This window comes from Lytechinus variegatus, chromosome 5 (assembly GCF_018143015.1).
Source record: "Lytechinus variegatus isolate NC3 chromosome 5, Lvar_3.0, whole genome shotgun sequence".
In the NCBI taxonomy this organism is placed as follows: domain Eukaryota; kingdom Metazoa; phylum Echinodermata; class Echinoidea; order Temnopleuroida; family Toxopneustidae; genus Lytechinus; species Lytechinus variegatus.
Window position 1 is genome coordinate 23,727,571 of NC_054744.1, and position 24,155 is coordinate 23,751,725.

Here is a 24,155-nt window from a genome sequence, read left to right on the forward strand (position 1 = left end):
TTTAGGATTTGCCGAAACTTAATTAATATTTGTGTTTAAATAATATTGGAGAACATTGAAATGTGTCTATAATGACATGACTTCTATTCATAAACCCATTGTGATAGTGATAGTGATATAAGTTTATTCAAACCATTGATATAATACAAAATATATTCAACACGAGGTTGGCAAAGAGAATATAACATGAAAGGTTTGGGACCCCATGAATGCAGAGTTTGTGAGAGGGGCCCCTAAATGAAATTGATATAACATGAAATTGATATAACATTAAAAAAAACAAGGAAGATATAGATAAAACATTATAGCAAAAAATGATGATAAAAACAAACATACAGAAAAACGAGAATAATACAAATATATTCACAATGATAAACTAGAAAGTAAACAAACGATTAATTTAAGACATTTTTCAAGCTCTCAAATGAAAATTTTCGACACGCTTTTTAATATTGGCAGTGTTGGAATGGATCTTAAATGCTTTGCAGTAATCTATTCCATTCCTTGACACGAGCTATTATAGAAATGAACTCAAAGCAGTTTTTGTTCTTGCAAACGGTTGATGGATAATATTTCTCTGACGTCACTTATTGTACGAATGAATGTTGGAGTTAACAACAAAAGCATCTGTTAAAAACGAACAGTTTCAGTCAATTGCGATTTGTACATGTATACTAAACAGTTCAAGGATACTAAATCATCAAGAGGCAGAATATTGAGCTGCAGAAATAAAGGAATGCCAGGACTTCTGTAATTCGAATATAATAAGTCTGATGGCTTTCTTTTGAAGGATCAGTAGTGTGTTCAAACGATTCCTGTATTCCCCACGCAACATTACAAGTGAGGCAAAATGATAGAATTATATACAGATACTATAAAGTTTGTTGTGGTAAAGAGAAACGTAACTTGTATATCATGCCTCCACTCCTTAAAACTTTATTGGTACATTTTTTCCATGATAAATGCACATCTACAACAACTCGTAGATTGGCACACATCTTGGTTTTAAAGAGATATTTAAAAAATTGTAATAATCCTAATTTCCCCACCCTTGTCTCCCTAACCCTTTTGCCAATGATGAGTGATTTGTTTTAAGACGAATCTCCAAATCAATTACAGAAGAGGTGGGAATCATGACTTCATGAAACTTTATGAATATATTTCGCAAGTTTCAGTATGTCGCCCTCTATTATGTCGACCATACCATGCTACCTTTTCAACTAAATATTCAATCAAATTTCATCAATGGTTTTCGGCGTTTAAAAAACAGTGCATGATAAACAGCTAAAATATCATGTTTACAATAAATAATAAACAAGTTCAAGATTGGACAAAATGCATGTTGCACAACAATACGTTTTAGTACTTTATAAGCGAAGAGTGACAGATTTTTGATCTCGTATATTGATTAAAAACAGGCATTAATTTTCTCAATTATTTTAAAAACAAAACTAAAAAAATATATATATTGCTTAAAACCTACAGGGGTGCCAAGGGTGCTAAAATTTATCGATCTAAACTATTTTTTACCACTATATTATACAGCATATTTCTTTTCAAAGTACACTGCTTCATTCTTAATATTCTCATGCAGTCTCTTTCCGTCACCGTAACGGTCATATACTCGTCCTGTTTTACATTTTTGTGACATAAATGCAACAGTCTACTCTTTTTGTCGCGTATTTATGTATATTGTCATGTCCAGATTTTGTTCCTTGTCCTTGTTTTACTTGTACATAATTTCCGAGGCGAATAGCTGTGATTTGTATTTTTAGGGGGTATACATCATTAAGCAGCAATACTTTTCAGTGGACCCCCCCCCCATTCTCCATACCTATTTTATGATACAATTTTTGTTGATAAGTCAAAATCAAAATGTTTTGTAAACTTTGTTTCTTCTCAGCATATCAGAATTGCTAATGCAGTGAATGTATATGCTTTGGAATAATTTTTCTATATATGAAAATCAGTGACGTACAGATGAGGGCAGACTTTGTGCGCTTAAAAAAATCACAACCAAGAAAAAGAGAAAAGGAAAGAAAAGGAAAACACGAATATTGAATCTAATTGTCCGATGGCCGCAAATCATGGTCTCATCTTACGTAACAGTGATGGTAAGCTGAAAATATCAAGATTATTATACAGATTGTAGTGCTTTCATTTTCAATGGATTCAATTTCCACGATTTAATGATTAAAAAATTCTAGGCGTACAAATTTTCATGTAGCCTAGGAGAGTAATTCATATTTTGATACCAAAATGTGTCGATCGTTTCTACTTCTAGAATTAAAGATAAATCTAATTTTTGTATTACATTTGGCTTTATAGCAGGGTTGGCTTGTTTTAAACGGTGTGTTTTAAAACACCCGGTTTTTTTCACAAAAAAGTGTTTTAAAACACCTCATAGACTTGTGTGTTATAAATAGGCATGGATGTGATTTTACATGAATATATTTTGTTATACTTTTATTTCTTAAGTGGTATATTATTTTCTTCTAACTAAAGCTCTTTCTCAACACCTCTCTTTTTCTCCTCTCTCTTTCCCCCTTATTCTCCCTTTTTCCATTGCTTTGTCATGTTCCTTTCCTCCTGTTCAATTATGTGTATCAATTTATATATTCTCATTTTAACAAACATTTGAATGTTTTGCTCACTTTTAGAAAGGGAAAGAAACAATATTTAAAATAAGCTCAAATATATAATAGTAGTAGTTGAATGAAATGGAAGTGTTGCACAAGCACAATAATATTTTTCAAATAGACAGTATAACTGACATTGTAACCTTGAGGTACACACGAAAGTAGGTGAAACTTTGCGCTTCATAAAGATGAAGAAAAGTAGTTTAATTCAGAATAAGATAATCAGCTAGCAAACCTTAAAGGACAAGTCCACCCCAAGAAAAGGAGTTTTTTTCTAAAAGGGTATTATGCTGAAAATTTTATCAAAATCGGATGTAAAATAAAGTGATGACATTTCAAAGTTTCGCTTAATTTCGCAAAACTGTTATATGCGCATCCTGGTTTGTATGCATATGAGGGGACTGATGACATCACTCACTGTTTATTTTTTGTGTCGTTATTTTCTCATTGTCATGTGAAATATATATTTTTTTTCTCCCTGAACATGTGTGGAACTACCATTGTTTTAACATTTTTTTGTTCAGTCAAGTTGGTCATTATTATCAAATCTGTATAAATTTAAATATTTCATTGTTCAAACAATTAAAAAAAAAGAAATAGTGAGGGACATCATCAACTCTCTCATTTGCACATCACTGAGTAGTTGTAAATGTTTTGTGAAAAATAAGCGAAACTTTAAAATGTCATAACTTTCTTATTTTTTTAAAAACCATAACCTTAATTAACAACTGATGTGAGAGTGAAGCGCGAACTGATATATTTTCTTAATATTCCAACCTGAAAGGGGGCAAAGTTCTGATTTCTTATAATCATAATCAGGATAATCATCATATGGAACAATTGAGCTGATTTGAATTTTTTACTTTTTTAGATTTGGACCCCCCCCCCAAAAAAAATATGGACATTCTAAGCATCTTCTGTTATGGATGAGTGATGCGAAACTCTTGATAATTTTTTTTTATCATTCCTCCCTGAAAAATAAAAAATGACAGTAAATAAGCACAAACGGGGATTCTATGCACTTATCATCTTGAAAAGGATGGGCATATCTTCCTGAATAAATATTGAGAGCGCGTAGCACGAGGTGCAAATTTTTTAATACTTTTTAAAACCACTTTTTGAATAAAAAAGAAGCTGTGTATCTCGATAAAGATAAACTCGCATCTCTCTTTTTTAAGCTGTTGTTGATGGCTCGCTAGTCAGCATTTTGAAAACTGGGATCTTTTTGGACAATGGCGTAATACCCCCCCCCCCCCCAGGATAACCTTTCGAAAAAGTTGCAAGGGACCGAAGCAAACGTGCAAAATTTTTACTTTTTTTTGGAAAAGCTAATAACCTTTTATAGATTTTGACAATTTATAATAAAAATGATATAGGCCTATTAAAAAACTTTACCCCATTAGAATTCTTTTCATTGTACAATCCTTTTTAATTTTCGATTTGAATTTTATGATGAAAGATATATTGCAGAGAACCCTTACCAACAAGCTTTGCTTCCAGCACTTTTTCCTTTTTTTTCATTTCTGCATACTATAGTGTTTGCCTTACATTGTACCTTTTGTTGAATCTTGGAATGAAAACGAATACATGCAATCAATCAATCAATCAATCCACCCATCCATCCATCCACCAACCCACCCACCCATCAATCAATCAATCAATCAGTCAATCCATCAATCCATCCACCCACCCATCCATTCCATCCATCTGGGCGTTGTGGCGTGCGCTAGTAATCCAAGCTATGTGGGGAAGTTACAAATTGTTGCAGAGGTTCGAGCCCTGGTCACGTCTTTCGGATGGTGACGTTAAAGGTCTGTCCCAGACGTAAATAATCATATCTGATTGATACACGTCTGACAAAACTCAAATACACACATTCATCCATCCACCAATCAATCAATCAATCAATCATTTCACTCTTAATTTCCCTTCCCATTTTTATTCAAAAAGGGGGAATTTTCATTCCCCCTTTTTTTCTCACTATTATTGGTGGAAATTTTGAGGGCCATATTATAGCTCAAATTGGGGAACTTGCCATTGATATGGGAACAAATTTCAGAGACTGCACACTGAGGTCGAAGCAAAATCTAATCGAGATGCATGATATGAAGAACTCTACCGGTATATCGGCAGGCGTAAGAATGGCAATGGAAAGGACGCGGGTGTCATTTCCCCATTGGCTCCATATTGCGCGACTGAATAAAGTAAAACTACAGGTAACAGATATGAAATGTTACATCAATCTGCAAGCAGATCGTAACTAATGTTGATAGACTGCCAAGTAAGAGTGGGAAACAGTTTTAGTTGAAAGAGGAGGAGAGAAAAAATGATGTTACAAACGAAAAAAAACTGTGAAAAAGTGAAGATAAGTATATAGACATAAACTGCATGTATTCTTTATTAAAAAATCACACACAAAAAAGAAAAACGTCGAGAGTAAATTGGAAATTTCGAGCTTAAAAAATTCGGACTTTCACTTGAATTTTTACTTAGCCCTTATTTTCAACCGATCTTAAGTACAGAACCTTTTATTTTGGAAGGGGGGGGGGTAGTCTTAGTTGCAAGAAGGGCACAGAGAATTATAAACAAACGTATGATAGAATGAAATAACGCATCTAGAAATAGATCTACACTGCATAATGATATTTTGTTTCGTATTTGTTCGGTTACCCCCTTGAAATAGAAAAGCAACATATTCCAATAATCAATTAATTTGTTATATATAAATACATTTTTCATTTTAAATGATTCTGACATTAGTTTGCCTTTATTGTCTCTAGAATGATTGATTGTACCATGTCGAATGTCTATGATTGTACAAGTATACTTACAGTTAGCACAGCACGTAATTGAACTGAGCATGCGCATTCGAATGCACTGAAGCATTATGGGATGAATAGGGAAAACTCGACAGGAACTTCCTGCGGATAACTCCGTCCGATGCTCATCGGTATTTTCCCGTTGAAGTTTGTGTTGTGCAGAGAGAGTCCCTAGACAAGCCTGTATCGGAGCGGAGATCACGATCGAAACCTGCCGTCCTGAACGGGCTAGAATCGAGGGTACGTACGTACGTCGTGTGCTGCGTATGCTGTGTGTGTAGAGTCGATTGATTCTCGATCTCTGCATTGAGAGCACAGCCGATCTTACTAAGATTGGATATTTGTGGCGGTCGCAAGACGAACTCTTCCTCGGCCTCGTTTCGCAAAATAACACCTAACGTTACAGAGAGCTTGATGCACAGATGAGTTTGGATAATTTCTCAAGGTAACAAGGAAGAAGTAACTGAGACTGAGGATTCGATTCTGCCGAGTACTATTCAGACGACACTGTGCATTGCATTGCATTATTGCCATTGGTGCATTGACACTTTCGACAGCCATAGACTGTCCTATCTTGTGCCCCAGTGTGGAAGCCGGAAGGCAAATAACAAACTGACAAAATGTCCAAGAATAAGATGCATGGGAAGAACAAAAATTTATTGAACTTGACAATAATGCCAGTACCAGCTGAATCAAATGGCGGTGCGGGCCAGAAACCACAGTCACAATCCGCAACGTCTGCTGCAACAACAGAGTAAGATTTTGTTTTTTCACAGTATAATCTAACGTTAGGGCCTATACATTATTACATGCCAACATGGATTTAAATTGAAACATATAAATGGGCTGTGCTGTGAAGGTATAATTTTGATAATGAGAACTTACCCCGGGGGGGCCACTTCCATTCACGAGTGGAAACCATGCGCGACCATGGGGTCTCGAAAAGCACGCTAAATTTCCATATTCTGAAAATGGACCCCTTAACAAGTATTGGCGAGTGAAACCCTACCCTTAACAAGTATTGGTAACAAAACAATACTCTTGGCAAATGTTCCCTGAAAATTAACCCCTAAACAAGTAAAGGAATGTTTTATTGTTACGGGTCCTTCGGTCGTCAGCTTTACCTTATTTGGTTTAGTACGACCCCACCTTCTACACCTCGCGCAAATCGGACTCTAAACACGAAGTGTTTGGGCAAAAAGGACATCCTTTATAAAACATTTTAATTTTGTTTTATCATCCCTGGAAATTCAACCCTAAACACGTAATTTTCCTAGCGAAATAGATACCCTTTTTTCCGTATTTTTGTGTTTTTGATACCCTAATATCACGTTACGTACGTAATGTGCCCCATCGTGAAAAAGACATCCTTTTTACGTGTTTTCTGGTCGCGCATGGTATCCACTCTTCAATGTAAGTGGCCCCCCTGGGGAACTTACAACGTAGTTGATAAAAAGGGACAGACAGGAAGGGGGCCAGGGTGGAAATTGTAGGGCCTAGACAGTGATTTGCATGCCATTTGCCATTATTTAAATCCTCTTCTATTAAAAAATCAAATTGGTCCATGGTGATGAAATGATGGTGATTATACTAATAATATGCCTATGCCTGTAGATACAATGATATAAGATTAATAATCACTTTAAAGGAGAATGAAACCATTGGAACAAGATAGCTTGAGTGAAAACAGAAAAATCAAAGAAACAGATCAACAAAAGTTTGAGAAAAATCGGACAAATAATGAGAAAGTTATGAGCATTTGAATATTGCGATCACTATTGCTATGGAGATAGCAAATTGGCAATGCAACAAAGATGTGTGATGTCACTGATGAACAACTCTCCCCATTACTTTAGTATATATTTCACTTGAATTGCCTCTTTTATCACATCTATCCATAGATCATGTGTTCTTTCTACATGAGGGCATATAATACATATTTTTTAAGAATACATAATGGATAAAGAGTTTGTATCATCGTAAGAAAAAGCAAAAAGAGACATTTTGAGGGTGTTTTATAGTCCACCAAAGGGAAAGTTGTTCATCAGTGACATCACACATCCTTGTCGCATTGCCAATGGGAGGATCTCCATAGCATTAGTGATTGCAATATTCAAATGCTCATAACTTTCTCATTATTTGTCCGATTTTTCTCAAACTCTCTTTATTCTTATTCTTTGATATTTCTGTTTCTACACAAGCCTATTTGTTCCAAAGGTTTCATTCCCCTTTAAAAGTATTTATGTCAATTCAATGATTTTATGATACTCAGTAACTCTGTAGTGATGATGATAAGATAAAAATATAATAGTGATCGATACTGATGATGGCAAGTCATGATAGTGATGATGGTAATGATGATGTTGATGATGGTGATGATGATGGTAGGTGGTTTCAAACCGCCTCGATCACAAGAATCCCCGTTAAATTACGAGAACTTTTTAAGGCTACAAAATACCCGTTAATTATTCCTGCATTCACACCGCCCCGAAACACATCCTTCGGGATAAGTTCCCGAAGTTACGAGCATGCGCAGTATGGTCTGATAAGCAGGAAAGGCGCGAGATTCAAAATCACTAGCCCAGCAGCCACCCACGCCGCCGCGCCCAACGACACGCTGGGCTAAAAGTTCCCGTAATTTGCTTTCACATCGCCAAAATACCTGCGACCTTGGAAAAATCCCCACGAAAGTTCTCGTAATTTCGCCAAGTACCTACTATTTAGCGGGTATTTTCTTTCGGGGAAATTACGCGTAGTTTGCTTTCACATTACCAAAATACCTGGTATTTTCTGATCGGGGTAAATTTCCCGATCAGAGAATACCTGGAACTGGCGAACTTCGAGGCGGTCTGAAACCACCTAGTGATGATGATAGTGCAGTGATGATGGTAGTGATGATTGTGATGATGGTGCCCGATAGTGATGATGATAGTGATGTGATGATAGTCATTAGTGATGATGGTAGTGATGATAGTGATGATGGCGACAATGATGATGATTATGAAGATTATGAATTGATGATGATGGTCTCCAATGGAACAATTTTGAGGAAGTTAATTGGCTTAGATCTGTTAAACTTGTAAACAAAAAAATAACCAAAATTTTTTATCAGAGTGGATTTCACCCTTTAACAATTAAAATGCTTTCTTGAAAGCTGCCAAGATTTGACTTTAAGAAGAATCAATTGTAACATTTCTTTTTTTAATATTAAATGAGTATTTGTGCCTCATCTGGCAGAACATTGAGTAATTGATTAATCAGGAAATAACTTGTTCATGTGATTGTGATCAGGTGCTGTTTGCTCTGTTGGCAATCATTGTCCTTAGCTTGAGATCAGCTGAGAACAATTGTAAACCTCTCTCAACTTTCTCACAAGAAGTGATCAGTGATAGTTATGTCTGACCAGGGGGTGTGTTCACACAAACTTGGAAACATGAATCACATATTGAAACTAGAATGTTGGGTAGTATAAAACATGAAATCAATGATTCAAATTAATTATTGCAGTTTGCACACTTTTCTCAACTATCTCACAGGAAATGATCAATGAAAGTTTTAGTGATGTTTAGACAAATATCAAGCATGAATCAGATATCAAAATAAGATTTCTGATTTGTACAATGTATCTCTAACTAAAAAAAAAAAAAATCAGTGATCACACCACCATTTACACTTTTCTCAAGTTCTCAACATTCTCACTTCAGTTTTACCAAAGGAAGAAAAGGCTGACTTGGAATAATTGCATATAATGCAATGTGAAACCATTAGCTTTCCACTATACATACATGTACATGTAATTATTTAAACAAAATAATGACTAGAAAGTCTCTGTTGCATTCAGTCAAGTTTCAGGAATGTTGGTTTTCACTTTAGCAGAGTTACCTCACAAAGTCCATCTTGTTTCATTTTTTAAGGAGACATCTTCAAAATTTGATAATGATGGAAAATTGTTGTGTTTAAAATGCAAGAATGGCTGTATCATATACATGTACGGTATGTAAAGTGGCTTTCTTTTTCAAAAGTGTGGTGACAGTAACTCCTTGAAAGCAGGTATTCTTTAATTGAAAATGGTTTCTCAAAATAATGCAACCAACCACCATGCTTTATAACTTGACATTGACAGATTTTTTATGATGTATTTTTTTTTTCATTTTGGATCCTGCCCCTCCCTACCCACTTCACCACCCCTGCTACCATCCACTTCATGTTGAACAGGAGAAACACCTCAGGAATCAAAGTTGATGCTCTGGCAAAGAAACTGAAAAATCTTGATCTTAATGGACCCCAAAGGAAACGTCTTGAGGAATTCCTCACAAATAAAAAAAAGGTTATGGAAATTGGAGAATTAACCAATGACCAATTTGATGTGCTTAAGGAACTCGGAGCAGGAAATGGTGGTGTGGTGACGAAAGTGAAACATAAGGCTAGCAGCATGATTATGGCAAGAAAGGTGAGTCTAAAATTACTGTCTATTGCTTTTTAATAAAAGTGAGAAGTATTGAAGTAGTAGTTAGTAGTACTTAGTACTACATGTAGTACGTGTAGTAGAAGTAGTGGTGGTGGTGGTAGTACAGTAGTAGTAGTAGTAGTAGTAAAGGATGTAGTAGTAGTAGTAGCACAGTAGTAGTATGTAGAAGTAGTAGTAGTAGTACATGTAGTAGTAGTAGTAGTAGGCCAATTCCGTAAAATAATCAACCTTTATAGACCCCCATTTTCTCAAGTTTTACATCACTTCATAAACTGACCAAGTCATCTTTTGAGAGCATTACAGACTGTCAAAAGAACAAATAATCAGAAACACAAAATTTTATGAAGGTCTCACTAAATTGGGTCAGACGTACATGTATATATATTTTATGGAATTTCCCAGTAGTAGTAGTAGTAGTAGTTGTACATGTAGTAATAGTAGTAGTAGTAGTAACAGTAGTAGTAGTAGTGGTAGTGGTGGTTGTAGTAGATATAGTGGTACCGGTAGTAGTAAGTAGTACGGTAGTAGTAATAGTAGTAGTAGTAGTAGTCGTCGTAGTACATGTAGTAGTAATGGTGGTGGTTGTAGTACTTTAAGAGATATATGTAGTAGTAGTAGAAGTATAGTAGATAGAGTTCAGTAGTAGTTGCACTTCGATCAGACACAGTAATTGGCAATATATTTTAGTATTCATAATAGATAACTTGACAATGTACATGTACATATTGCGTCTCTGCTTTAAACCCTACAATATTAGCTTCATTTATTCCTAGCAATCCCAAGTCTATCCATTCCATTGTATAGTATTTATTCTAATTACTGTCTGCTCATTTTGAAGAATGAAGAAATGGAACATAAATTTGTTTAGTGATCTGAACTGCATGATGTACATATAGGTATATTGTGTTGTATCTTAAAGCTGAATAAAACAGGTTTACTGAAGAGCAAGGCTTTTATCTTGTTAAAAAAAAAATGAAATCTCACTACCCAATCTTTTTTTACCAGTTCATCATTAAAATCATTGTGAACATTGTGTTTTGAAAACTCCACACAGCCCACTAAACTTGAAATTAAGCCAGCTTGTTTTCCATACACATTGTACTTTTCACTGTATACTAGAATTCATTTGTATTTTTTTATGATTCACAGCTCATTAAACTTGAAATCAAACCAGCAATTAGGAATCAGATCATCAGAGAACTTAAAGTGCTTCATGAGTGCAATTCACCATACATTGTGGGTTTCTTCGGAGCATATTACAGTGATGGAGAGATCTGTATCTGTATGGAAAACATGGTAAGAAAAAGCTCATCTACATGTATAGTATTCCTCATTAATATCAGGGTGTCTTCTTCAGACCTGCCAAGTATTACGATCTTGCCTTAAATATTACATTTTCTAGGATTATCTAAAAAGAACAAATTAAAAATAATAAACAAATTGCATTTGATTGAAAAAAAAATCTCAACATATCTCTGCCTAAATTTATGCAAGTATTATCGGTATTGAAATTGGATGAATGTAATTTCAGGTAACCAGATCAAGGTGAAAGGTCATCTGGGGTCAATGTTTGATTTAAAAAAATACTGTTATGGGTGTCACTGAATACAGTTTCTCATTCCAAAAGGTTGGAAGGTCCACTTTATCCAAAATCTTTATTTCTCTTATGACCTTCAAAGTGAAAATGATGTTGATATTCTACAAGTGGGGTTCAGTGTAAAAGTACCTTACCAATATAAATTGTAGATTTATATTTTAATTCATTTGTATACTTCAAGTGATAGGTTGAAAAATAAAAATCACCATTCCACTTCCCAGATGTGTAGAATTTGCATGTGAGCCGGTGTGAGTTCACATCCCACTGCTGTCACCAATGAGATGATTTTGGTTCATCTCACACTTCTGGCAAATGTAAATAAGAGGGTAAAGGTTTGTATCACACTGCTGCCACCATATAAATGAGATGGTGTGTATTCATGTCATTGCTACTACAAGGACGATATGATGTCGGTTCAAGTCCTACTGCTGCAACCACATGGCAGAGGACCAGAGGTGGTTTGAATTCCTGTCCCACTGCTGCCACTTTATGGATGTGATGGTGTGGATTCGTGCCCCACCGCTGACACCACATGGATGAGATGGTGTAGGTTCATATCCCACTGCTGCCACAACATGGATGAGACAGTGGGGTTATATCCCACTGCTGTCACCACATGGATATGATGGTGTTGGTTCATATCCAACTGCTGCCACCACATTGATTAGATGGTGTTGGTTCATACATGTATCCCACTGCTGCCACCACATACATGTAGATATGATGGTGTGGGTTAGGTCCCGCTGCCGCCACCACATTGATTAGATGGTGTTGGTTCAAATCATACTGCTGAATACCTCATGTGTTAGTGTGGGTTCATGTCCCACTGCAGCCACCACATGGATGAGATGGTGAGGTTCATATCCCACTGCTGCCACCACATGGATATGATGGTGTGGGTTCATGTCCCACTGCAGCAACCACATGGATGAGATGGTGAGGTTCATATCCCACCCCTGACATCACAGATGGGATTGTGGAAGATTCAAATTGCATTCTTTTTTTATTTCATGTGCATTATCAGTGAGAGATCACTTCCTTGTGGACATTAGAAGGGGGGGGGGGGGGGGGTGATTTCCTTAACACTCCATTTTTTTTCTCCAAATATGATGGTTGCATATTGTGCTGATATCAGAAATACAATGGAAACCATATTACAGTTGATTCAATGTTAGATAAGATTCAGATATCATCTACATCAGCGCTTCTCAACCTTTTTTTACACGAGGACCACTTTGCTTCTCAATTTTTTTTTCGAGACCCACCTACCAAAATTTGAAGAAAGCGATATGATTACTTGTCTCGACTCAAAGATAGACAATAATTATAATGGGCATATTAGTGTGTATAACTTTAGGTAGCCCGGCCTTTGAGCCCCTCCTCCAAACGTATACAACCATGACAACATAACTTAATAACAAGAATGCTGAATACCTTCAACATTTGACACATTGCTTTTGATTTTGCATCACTGCCAGTCATGATGAATCCAAATTTAATGGATTCAGGGTCATATTTTCTTACAGTTACATTAAGAGACTCGTCAATTTGTTTCCTCCTCGCCCTTTTTAAATCGCTTTAAAAAAAGGTCCATTTTGATGAAAGTATGTTTGGCATGAAATTTGAACACAAAGCCCTGAAGCACGTTCGAAACAAACAGTTCAAGTTCAAGAACTAACTGCATTCGCAAAGGTCCGGTAAATGGACGACAATAAATTATTAAACTAAATTCTACACAATATGCATACATGATAAGGTTCACATCAAAGTAAATATAATAATAAAAAAAAAGGTTCACATCAAAGTTAGATCGAAACCATCATAATCTGTATGCATATTGCAACATGCATAAAGCATGCTTTAGCTTTGTTTGACCCACGTAGACCGATCAAACATAACATATTTTGGCTGCCGGACAGGTCCAGGTCTGTGAAACATACTATAGTTTTTCCCCCATTTTTTTTTCTTCCTCTGGGCATATTAGTGAATAGTGTGTATAACTTTAGGTAGCCCGGCCTTTGAGCCCCTCCTCCAAACGTATACAACCATGACAACATAACTTAAGAATGCTGAATACCTTCAACATTTGACACATTGCTTTTGATTTTGCATCACTGCCAGTCATGATGAATCCAAATTCAATGGATTCAGGGTCATATTTTCTTACAGTTACATAAAGAGACTCGTCAATTTGTTTCCTCCTCGCCCTTTTTAAATCGCTTTAAAAAAAGGTCCATTTTGATGAAAGCATGTTTCGCATGAAATTTGAACACAAAGCCCTGAAAGGCCTGAAGCACGTTCGAAACATACAGTTCAAGAACTAACTGCATTTGCAAAGGTCCGGCATATGGACAACAATAAATTATTTAACTAAATTCTACACAATATGCAATTATGCATACATGATAAGGTTCACATCAAAGTTAGGTCGAAACATTCATTATCTGTATGCATATTGCAACATGCATAAAGCATGCTTTAGTTTTGTTTGACCCACGTAGACCGATCAAACATAACATATTTTGGCTGCCGGACAGGTCCAGGTCTGTGAAGCATACTATAGTTTAACCACATTGTTGGCTTTTTTAGGACAAGGATGACCATTGGTCAACTCTAGGTGATCTTAAAGGGGAAGTTCACCCTGAAGAAAACTTTGTTGTAAAAATAGCAGAAAAATTAGAACAAAATATTGGTGAAAGTTTGAGGAAAATCTGTTAAAAATAAGAAAGTTATTAAAGTTCAAAGTTTTGCCTTTTGGATTTGTGAGGTCATGAACGAGCAGCTGCTTCATGTGTTATGTAATATAAAATGCAGGAATTTCAAATTTTGTATGGTTCCTGATGACTTAATTTTGTTTTCTATTCATGATCGGGTGTGAAATGATTTGTCTATTGATATACATGTACAAAAGGTACAGTGAAAACCATTTTCAATTTTCTGAGAAAATGACATTTCTTTGATTTTTACCATTCGCTATGTATGTATGCTACTCGCACATGATGTCACAAATCAAATAATTGAAATTCTAATAACTTTTTAATTATTTGATGAATTTTTCTCAAACCTTCAGCAATATTTTTTATTATTTTTTTCTGCTATTTTTACAATAAACTTTTTGTCAGGGTGAACTTCCCCTTTAAAAATACAATGGCCTGGTATTTTTCAAATATAGGTCACTCACAAGAAGGGCTGTGTGTAGTCTGCAGGCACAGACCTTGATTGAAACTCTTATCAACAAGTGAGTCTTTACACAAGAAAGTGAGTCTTCACACAAGACTAGCACATGTAAAACTTGTTGTTTCAATTGAGCGAGAGGGCATTCAGTACACAAGTCATTGTAGGCTGTGTATTTAGACCACTTAAACTCCAGTGATGACTGAGAGTTTGCATAGCGGATTATGCTTTGTGTGTGTGTGTGTGTGTGTGTGTTGAACTGTCTTTCCATTGGCCTGTACACTGTAAACCAGTTCATGATACAAATAGGCATGTTTGCATTTATACAAATGTAGTTGACCCTGTGCTTAAATTGTAACTGAGAAATTGATTTTTGAATGTAGGACATGTACATGTACCTTGGGTTTTATTGCAATTTTACATGCAAACAAGTTTTATGATTATTTCTGTGGCTTCTTCAATGACCCTGTAGCTTTCATGAATTCTTGATTTTGCCAATCAGCCCACCTAATGAATATTCACGAAGACATGGGTAGAACTGTTTCACCAGAATAATGCAAATCCTTAAAATTCAATAACTTCTTTATTGTTTTTCCGATTTTAATGAAATTTTCAGCATTTTGCTAAATTTGCTGGAGCTGTAAATTTTACTCTATTTATTTGACAATAAATATCTTCAGCCCGGAGCATCCCTTTATAAAGCTTCATCATGTTTTGCAGTTCAGATGACTTTGTGTGTTTGTACATGTACTCGCACATACTGTACAATGCCTACTAATTTGCATTTGATCTGAAGTGAGCTGATATAAACCACTGTTTGAATCAGTGGAATGAGCCGTCAGATTATAATGGATTATGTTGATGGAGGTCCCCCATAAACATTTTACTACACTAAATATAGTGCAGTGGCTTGCTTCCTACTCTGACTGCCCTGTCATTCAGTGAAATGCCCTGGATTGCTACCCTGCTGAATCCCCAGGTCAGGATATATACATTGTACATGTACATTTAGTTGGGTTCGTAGTATACACAGGCAAATCATATTGGAGACAGCATTGGGCCTATATGTGAAAGGTGTATTATACAGTACCCTGTTTACTTGTATGGAAGCCTAGGCCTACAGGTATTGTTCTACAGTGTGTGTTTTGATATGTAAAACATTCGATCCAGGGACGTGCATTTATGAGCAAAATGCACATCAATCATTTTTTTTTACAATAATCAGTAGGGCCTGTTATGCATGAGCTCAATTAATATTGTTCAGTCTTTTCACTTTCGGTGCTGGTATTGCCAATTGTGTTTAGTTTTTATAATTTTGTACCATTCTTGTGTGTCTACAGGCCTACATATTGTATGACTTTATTTTTTGGGTAAATAGTAAAATACATTGTATACATGTATGTATGATGCATCCATCCTTGGTGCCATTGGTGGATCAAGGGGGGGGGGGGGCAAAGCTGGCCCATGTCCCCCTTTTGAAAGTGATGAACTATTCATTTGCTTGTCAAATTTATCCTCGGAAAATGTGCCCCCCCCCCTTTTGGAAATTCCTGGATCCAAATTTCTGTTTAATACCAGTATGTAACTAGATCTAGAAATAGATCTCGGAGAGTACAGACTTTTTCATGAAATCTTGATTTACTGTGCACAGCTACAGTGTGTACATTCATTTTTAAAAGTGCAAAACAAACCTCCAAGGTGAATTAATAGAGGGAAGTCGAGGTCACAGGAGCACTTCCCCTTCCACAGCTTTCTGACAAGCAAAAAAAAAAAAAAAAATGAACATCTTCACTCTGGGAGAGCTTTCCCCTGTTCAAAGAAATTGTGACAGGTAGTAGAGAAAAGTATCTCCCTTTGGGTCTATGTTTGGTTGTACTTTTAGAAGGGTACTGAGGTAAAAAAAAATCCCCCAAAACACACACAATAGAAACTTTTAGAGAAGTTATTCATGAGGGGGCTGCAGTGATACCTGGTACAGTATAGCGTAAGAAATATCATATGTGGCAAGACTACTAACAATGGGTGCTTTGCACAGGTCTATGCCCTCTCATCTTTCCTTAGTCATTTACTTTACGGAATATCATTTAGTACTGATTTTTAGTTTGAAAAACTGACAACGGTTGCCAGATTTTCGTTGATGATAAGAAGACAATGATAGATGAGAGGTATTAATGGTGGGTAGTTGAAGTAACATTTGTAGTCCTGCCGCATCGGACTTAGGCCGTGTTTATGCTTCCACTTTTCAGGCCAGAATCAGTGTTTCCAAACGTGATTAGTCCAAAACACGGTTGCGTCCATGCTTACTTTCATTTAAACGCTGTTTAAAAACGCCGATCGTAAACTCACAAAAAGGTGCGTTTGTAAACGTCGTTTGACCAGAATCAGGCTTTCTGGGGAAACATAAACAGAACCATGATCGTAAACGTGTTTAAATGACGTCATTTGGTACATGCTTCCGGTGAGATGAAAATCCGCGGGCAAATACAGTCGTATTGCTCCATGTTATCTCTACGTAATAACAACAATCGGGAAAAAAGACTTTCGAAAAAAGGCGCGCCCAATTTGACCTCGCTTTACGATGCGAAGCCAGCTGGAGATTATGATTTGCTCTGAAAAGTGAAGCATAAACATCACTTCCATAACCACGTTTACGATCGGCGTTTTGAATCGACGTTTGAAATCGCTGATTCTGTCCTCGCAATGGAAGCATAAACACACCCTTAGTTACAATATCAATATGTTTTTATGAAAGCCTAGATAGCTGCAGCCTCCCCCTACATGTAGATTAAAGGGGTATAATTCTAGCCCTGAAACATCACTGTATGTTGCAAATGTACATGTAGTGACATGTATTTTTTATTTTTTATTATTTCTTCTACAGGATGGCGGCTCATTAGATCAAGTTATGAAGTCAGCACCACATGGGAGAATACCAGAAAATATCCTTGGCAAGGTCACAGTTGCAGTAAGTGTTATATTCTATATCCCCACTCAACTTTATTTCTGTTAATATGATATGATATGTATTTTTTTCCTTTTAATTTGGTTCATCTATAAAGAGAAAGCTTTGGTTTGCACTGCTTTGCAATAATCATCGTCTACCGGTATTAAACATTTTTAAAGAATTTTTTTTTTCCAAAATTGAAATTATGCAATCCAGCTTTGAATCTGAGTCTATGTGCAACCAAAAGTTTACAAAGTAGCCTTGAGAAATACAAAATTTTGATTGATATCCTCGTAGGAACATCTCTATTTATATTCGGAGGTTTTGTCACCTCATAATGGTGAAGCACAAAGTACCCCTGGCTTGAATATTTCTGGTCACACATAAAAAGGAGTCAATTTGCTGTTAAAGGTAAAATACCAGTTGTGGTAACAATATCAAAATGAGTTCGTACAGAATCCAATGAAATGACCACCAAAGTGTCTGTTTGTATGAATAAAAAAAATATGTGCCAAAGGATTCTGGAAGAAATTGTGTAATTGCTGAGAAATTAGCAAATAAGCACAGGATATGGGTCAAGCGTTGGGCTGACATTCAAAGCAATTAAAATACACTGTCCCATGTGCACTTATCTGTGTTGATGATCTTCAATTTGAACATTTTTTAGCGTAGATTTCAAGATTTCACAAAGATTAGTTTATGTAACTGTACCAGATCTAGATCCTCGATGATATTCTGACAATTAAGCCTGGTTTTACAGACTTTCTCATGTAATCAGTGTTTACTGAAAGTACTGGCATTTCTTTTTAATGCCTGCTGCCAACACTTGTCTGTGAAACTGCTTTTGCCTACATTACACTTTTTAATGTCTGTGAGTTTGTATGTGTTGTTGAACAGCTGCATTCGTTTTAGGAAAGAAATAAAATATATGTTTCAAGAAATTAAAATGATAACAATAATTTTTGCTTGTTTTTTCAGGTGTTAAAAGGGCTTAGTTATTTAAGAGATGTTCACGACATTATGCACAGAGGTAAGTTTTTTTTATTTGTTTAGAAGTGAAAAAAACCTCATTTGGACATGGTGTGGCAAAGCCTTACTTTTCACTTTTTGGATGGAACACCCTATCAGCAAATGCTGTTATTTTTTCGAAGGGGTCCATAAACTTTGCAGCTCTGTTTTGGGAATTTGTTGTGAGGTTGAAATTTGAATTCATGACCAAAGTTGCCAAAATGCCATCCCAGGCCCCATTATAATAAAGCTTTAGTAGTTGATTTTGGGCTTGGTTTCTGTGATTAATTGCATCGATTATTGTGTTTGATCAATTGTGAATATCAGCCTGGTGTGTTGGCTCAATTGGTAGAGCGTCCATCTCACAATCTAAAGGTTGGAAGTTCAAACCCCGGCTGCGTCAGACCAAAAGACGTTGAAAGATGGGAGTTGCTACGTCGATCTGGCTCTACACAGTGGCTGCCAGGCCAACGATTAATTGGGCAAAGAGAATTTTCGGAGTATTTCTATTATTTAATTTTGAAAAATAAAACATGGAATGGATTTTCATTTTCTTGATCAATTGCTAAGTCTAGATGTTAAAAGCCCCGGAAGTTGGAAGATATCGATCAATATCGCTATAAATTGAAGTGTGAATCCTTCTCATCATATCAATATTTGTGAGCTTTATGACCAACACTTGAGAGTGTGTGGTTCATATTACACTACATGTACTTTATATCCTGTATGATGATTGGTTCAACTCGCATCGTGTGACTACTAACAGATTCTAGCTCCGATGTGAATGATGACAACAAAACACTAATGAAGAAAATTTGCTTTGCCAAGGTGTCAATGATTGAAAGGTGAAAAAGATAGTAATTGCCAGTCCAACCTTGGATAAACAATTCCCCACTATTCTTTCTCAAAGCCTGATACATTTGTATACTACAAGATTTTGAAATTACCCCAGTGATTTGAAATGAAGTTGTGTGTTGCCATGAGTCACTTACAGTGCACACACTGTATGGGACTGTACACAAATATTTGGCCCAGACATTGTAGTTTTTTCTCATACTTTAAAGATAAATTCCAGTTGTGGTAGTGATTTCAAAATGAGTTCGTACAGAATCCAATGAAATGACCACCAAAGTGTCTGTTTGAATAAATAAAAAATATGTGCCGAAGGATTCTAGAAGAAATTGTGTAATTGCTGAGAAATTTTAGAAGCATTGGATTCTGGTCAAGCGTCGGCCGACATTCAAAGCAATAATAATACACTGTCCCACGTGCGCTTATCTGTGTTGGTGATCTTCAGTGTGCAAATTCTTCAGCGTAGATTTCAAGATTTCACAGAGTTCAGTTTATGTAACTGTACCAGATTTAGATCCTCGATGATATAGTGACAATTAAGCTTGGTTTCACACACTTTCTCGTGAAATCAGTGTTTACTGCAACAACTTTCATTTGTCTTATTAATTTCTTTGCTATCTTTTGAGCAATCCAACAGTTATGGTCATTAATCCCCTGCTCCTCTAAAAAAATAATTTTTTGTGTGTTTTGGCTAGGATCATGACCAAAATAGATTGTCATGTAAATTAGAAAAATGCATTCACTAGCCCTTTCCTCTTTTGCTTGTACACCATTCTCCACACCATAATTTTTGTTTTCAATTATGAGGGGGATTAACTAAACTTTGAGAGACTTTAATCTGCTTTATCCGGAAATGAAAATGTATCAAATTATTCCTGTTCCAAGAAATTCTGTGAATTAAACATTATTTCTTCAAATACATGTATGCCAATCTTGTTTTTCAGTTAGCATAATTTGCTTTGATAATGAGAACCACATACATGTAAGGAGATGTATTTTGAAATTTTTTGCTTCTCATTGTGATATTTCCCAAGTGCCTTTCACCTTCTTTGTTTGATACTTTGATGTGACTGATTTTAATGAAAGTGTTTCTGGCTTGGCCAGCATGATATTGCTCGTTTGTAAGTGATATCGTGGGAAGTTTTCTTTCTCATTGCCTGAAATTCTTGAATTTATAGTTGGTCTGCTTTCACCTTACAATCCCAGAGATTCCATGGATAAAATTGTAAAAATGAAATGGAAAGATACTGTGTAAAGGTGATGGAATGTAAGCTGAATTAAATTGTGATGTTTTCTCAGTTTGTAGAGCCAAAAAATAGCTCTAAAATCTCTGGTTTGCCTTCGCTCTACTATTTGTGGTGTCACAAGAAGTGTAGGCATAGAACTGAAAAATGTAACAATTTCACTGTACATGGTTTTCATTTGTTACTATGGTGATCAGTACTTGTTGTATCAACAACTAATATTGCTGCCTTTTATTTCTCATCTGATTGATGGAAAATTTTACTATTTTGTAAGAATATATTTCAGTGTCATTGTTTTTTCTGCTCCCACATTACATTATGCATATGGGACTGATGTCATTGATTGATGCTATAAAAAGGGGGTGTATTGTTTTATTCATAAGAATGAAATCAGAAGCCTGCAGGCTTGATTTCACACTTTAGGCATATTCAAGTTCAATAGTATTTGATGTTGTGATAATGGTACCGGTAGTAGATATTACAATGACTGTCCTTCAGTATTCTGTACTTGTACAGTGTATTTCTTAGAAAATGACAAGACTTTTCTTTATCCTTTGAAACTACCACTTAATTTGTCTTACAACTAGAATTCTTATTTTAGTTCTTTCTGGGGTTTGTTTTACTAGTGATTTTTTTATTTGGAAATATAATGTTAAAAAAATTCCTGATGAAATAACCCCTGTTAAACAAAGCTCAACAACTTTTAAAGGTCAAGTCCACCCCAGGAAAGTGTTGATTTGAGTCGATAGAGAAAAAAAACGTAACGCTGGAAATTTCATCGAAATTTGATGATAAAATAAGAAAGTTATGACCTTTTGAAGTTTGGCCTTATATTTCACAAAACACAACTCAGCAATATGCAAATGAGAGAGTTGATGACGTCCATCACTCACCATTTCTTTTGTTTTTTATTGTTTGAATTATACAATATTTCAATTTTTACAGAAAGGACCAAGTTATCTTAACCATAAACTGTTAAAATAATGGTAATTCTACATGTTCAGGGAGAAATAAAACTTTGTTTCACTTGACAAGGAGGTGAAAATAAGAATATTCATATAATAAAATACAAAAGAAATAGTGAGTGGGTGACGTCATCAGTCTGCCAATTTGCATACCGACCAGGATGTGCATAATAGCATATATTGTGTTTTGTGAAATTAAGCGAAACTTTGAAATGTCAAAACTTTCTTATTTTACATCCGATTTTGATGAAATTTTCAGTGTTTTGCTTGTTGGGTTTTTTTCTTTTTTTTAAATCAACTTTTTGTTGGGGTAGATTTGTCCTTTAAGCATCTACAGGCATTCAGTCATGCTGACACAATATTAAAAAAATCCCCTGCCACTTTTCTCTTTATTTCTTCTATTTCTTTCTTTCTTTCTTTCTTTCTTTTAAACATTACAGTGTATATGTATACTGATATTTTTAAAAAGACTTTACTGTCTCAAAGTTCTCTACCATTAATTCTAAATTGGCTTTGAAATGTTTTCTCAAACTGCCTACATGTAAAAGAAAAAACCATAATGGGAACATTCTGTTGATTTTATTCAAACACAATTAGGATGATCCGTGAGTCAAGTAATCAACCTAGATTATTATAAGCATTTTTTTTTCAAACCAGAATATGCAAACATTAACATGGTGTAATTTCCAAGAGGCAAATTTTGTCAAAGTTCTGAGGTCCCAATAGATTTGACTTGGACAGATTAATATATAAACCTCAAATCTATTTATAAATTGTTTGAATTCATGTTATAAATATGGAAGTGCTTTCATTTTCTTTACAAACAGAAGGGGCGTGTTACAAAATTTTCAAAGAATTTGTCACCATCTTCAGTTATTACAAGAATGGTATTTGTAGGTGTATTATATGATATCATTCATACATTATCAATATCCAAACTCAGATACGTAATGCAGGTCATTAAAATAAAAAAATGGGAATCCACCCCTACTTAACGTAACAGTAAACCTCTCAATTCTACTCATCCGCCCACGGACAATCTCCATCTTTATATCTCATACTGTACATCTAAAGGTCCACACATATGCTGGTACATCTACATGTAGATGTAGATGTGTGTGTCATCATGGTTCATTTTTACATTTGCTTGCAAAAGATCAGAACTAAATCTAAAAAAGAGATTCTGTTTTTTTGAGTGGGAGTTTTCTGATAAAGTACAGCAAGGGAATGGGCTTGGGGATTTACTTAAAAAGTAAGATCTTTGGTATGCATATTGTTTGTATCCACCCACATATTTTCAAAGGCATGGATTAGAGTTGAAATGTATGTAGTCTAAATTAATTGGGTCGAGGGATAATTTGTTTCTTCAATTTGACATTTATTGATCTTACAGGGATACTTTTATTTAACTACTGAATTTTAGACATGTGAAAAAAATCACATCTACTCCAGGAGTCCCATACAATATCTAGTTAAAGGATCATTTTCATCATCAGAAAATAGGGCAAGACCACTTTTCAAAGGAGCACTACTTTATATTACAGCACAATCTGGTAACTTCTAAAAGGGCTGAAAAAATACCTTTGGGTGGAGAAAGGGGCATTGAGGCCAATCATTAAAAGGAAAAGTCCAACCCAACAAAAAGTTGATTTGAGAATAAAAAGAGAAAAATCCAACAAGCATAACACTGAAAATTTCATTAACATCGGGTGTAAAATAAGAAACATTTTAAATTTATGCTTAATTTCACAAGAGAGTAAATATGCACATCCCGGTCAGTATGCAAGTGAGGGAACTGATGCCATCACTCACTATTTCTTTTGTATTTTATTATGAGAAATATTATAATTTTCTCATTGCCCTGTAAAACAAACTTTTATTTATCCCTGAACATGTGGAATTACAATTGTTTATTAAACATTTTATGGTTCAGTCAAGTTGGCTCTTGTTAAATCTGTAAAAATTGAAATATTGCATAGCCTATAACTGTTTTCACAAAATGTTGCTAAACTTTAAAATTCAATAACTTTGTTATTTGTTATCCTATTTTGATGAAATTTTTGGTATTTTGTTCTGTGAATTTTACTCTATTTAATCAGATATGAATATTTTCAGCCAGGATGTTAGCCTATTGTTATCACAGCTTCTCCAGGCTGTCAATCAGTGAATATTAGATCTGAAAGGGGAGTGAATGAGGCCGTTCTCATTACGCTTTCTAAAACTAGTTTACTGGAAACCGATTCAGGAAACCAGTTTGGAAGATCGCTTTGCTAGCGTTCCCACTTGATAACACGAAAGTGGTTTTCAAAATCACTTCACGTAAAGCGCTCTTGTTGCTATGGAAACGCTCTCAGTGGGGTGACACGTTTCGCGCGAAATTCGAAACCGCAGCATAGGCATTCTACACCTGTCGTGCGGACTGCATACATGTATAACTGTTTTGTT

General features: G+C 35.4%; 1 protein-coding gene across 2 annotated transcripts in view; it reads left to right on the forward strand.

Moving 5' to 3' along the window:
* The first annotated feature begins 5,534 nt into the window (after positions 1-5,534).
* Positions 5,535-24,155, forward strand: part of LOC121415768 (dual specificity mitogen-activated protein kinase kinase 1-like) — a 40,255-nt gene continuing 21,634 nt past the window's right edge. For both annotated transcript variants that reach the window (XM_041609093.1, XM_041609094.1), the window contains exons 1-5: positions 5,535-6,212; positions 9,674-9,908; positions 11,076-11,222; positions 17,579-17,662; positions 18,620-18,671. In XM_041609093.1, coding sequence (XP_041465027.1) covers positions 6,079-6,212; positions 9,674-9,908; positions 11,076-11,222; positions 17,579-17,662; positions 18,620-18,671 — 652 coding nt within the window. In that variant the 5' untranslated portion in view covers positions 5,535-6,078. The remainder of the gene's footprint in view (positions 6,213-9,673; positions 9,909-11,075; positions 11,223-17,578; positions 17,663-18,619; positions 18,672-24,155) is intronic.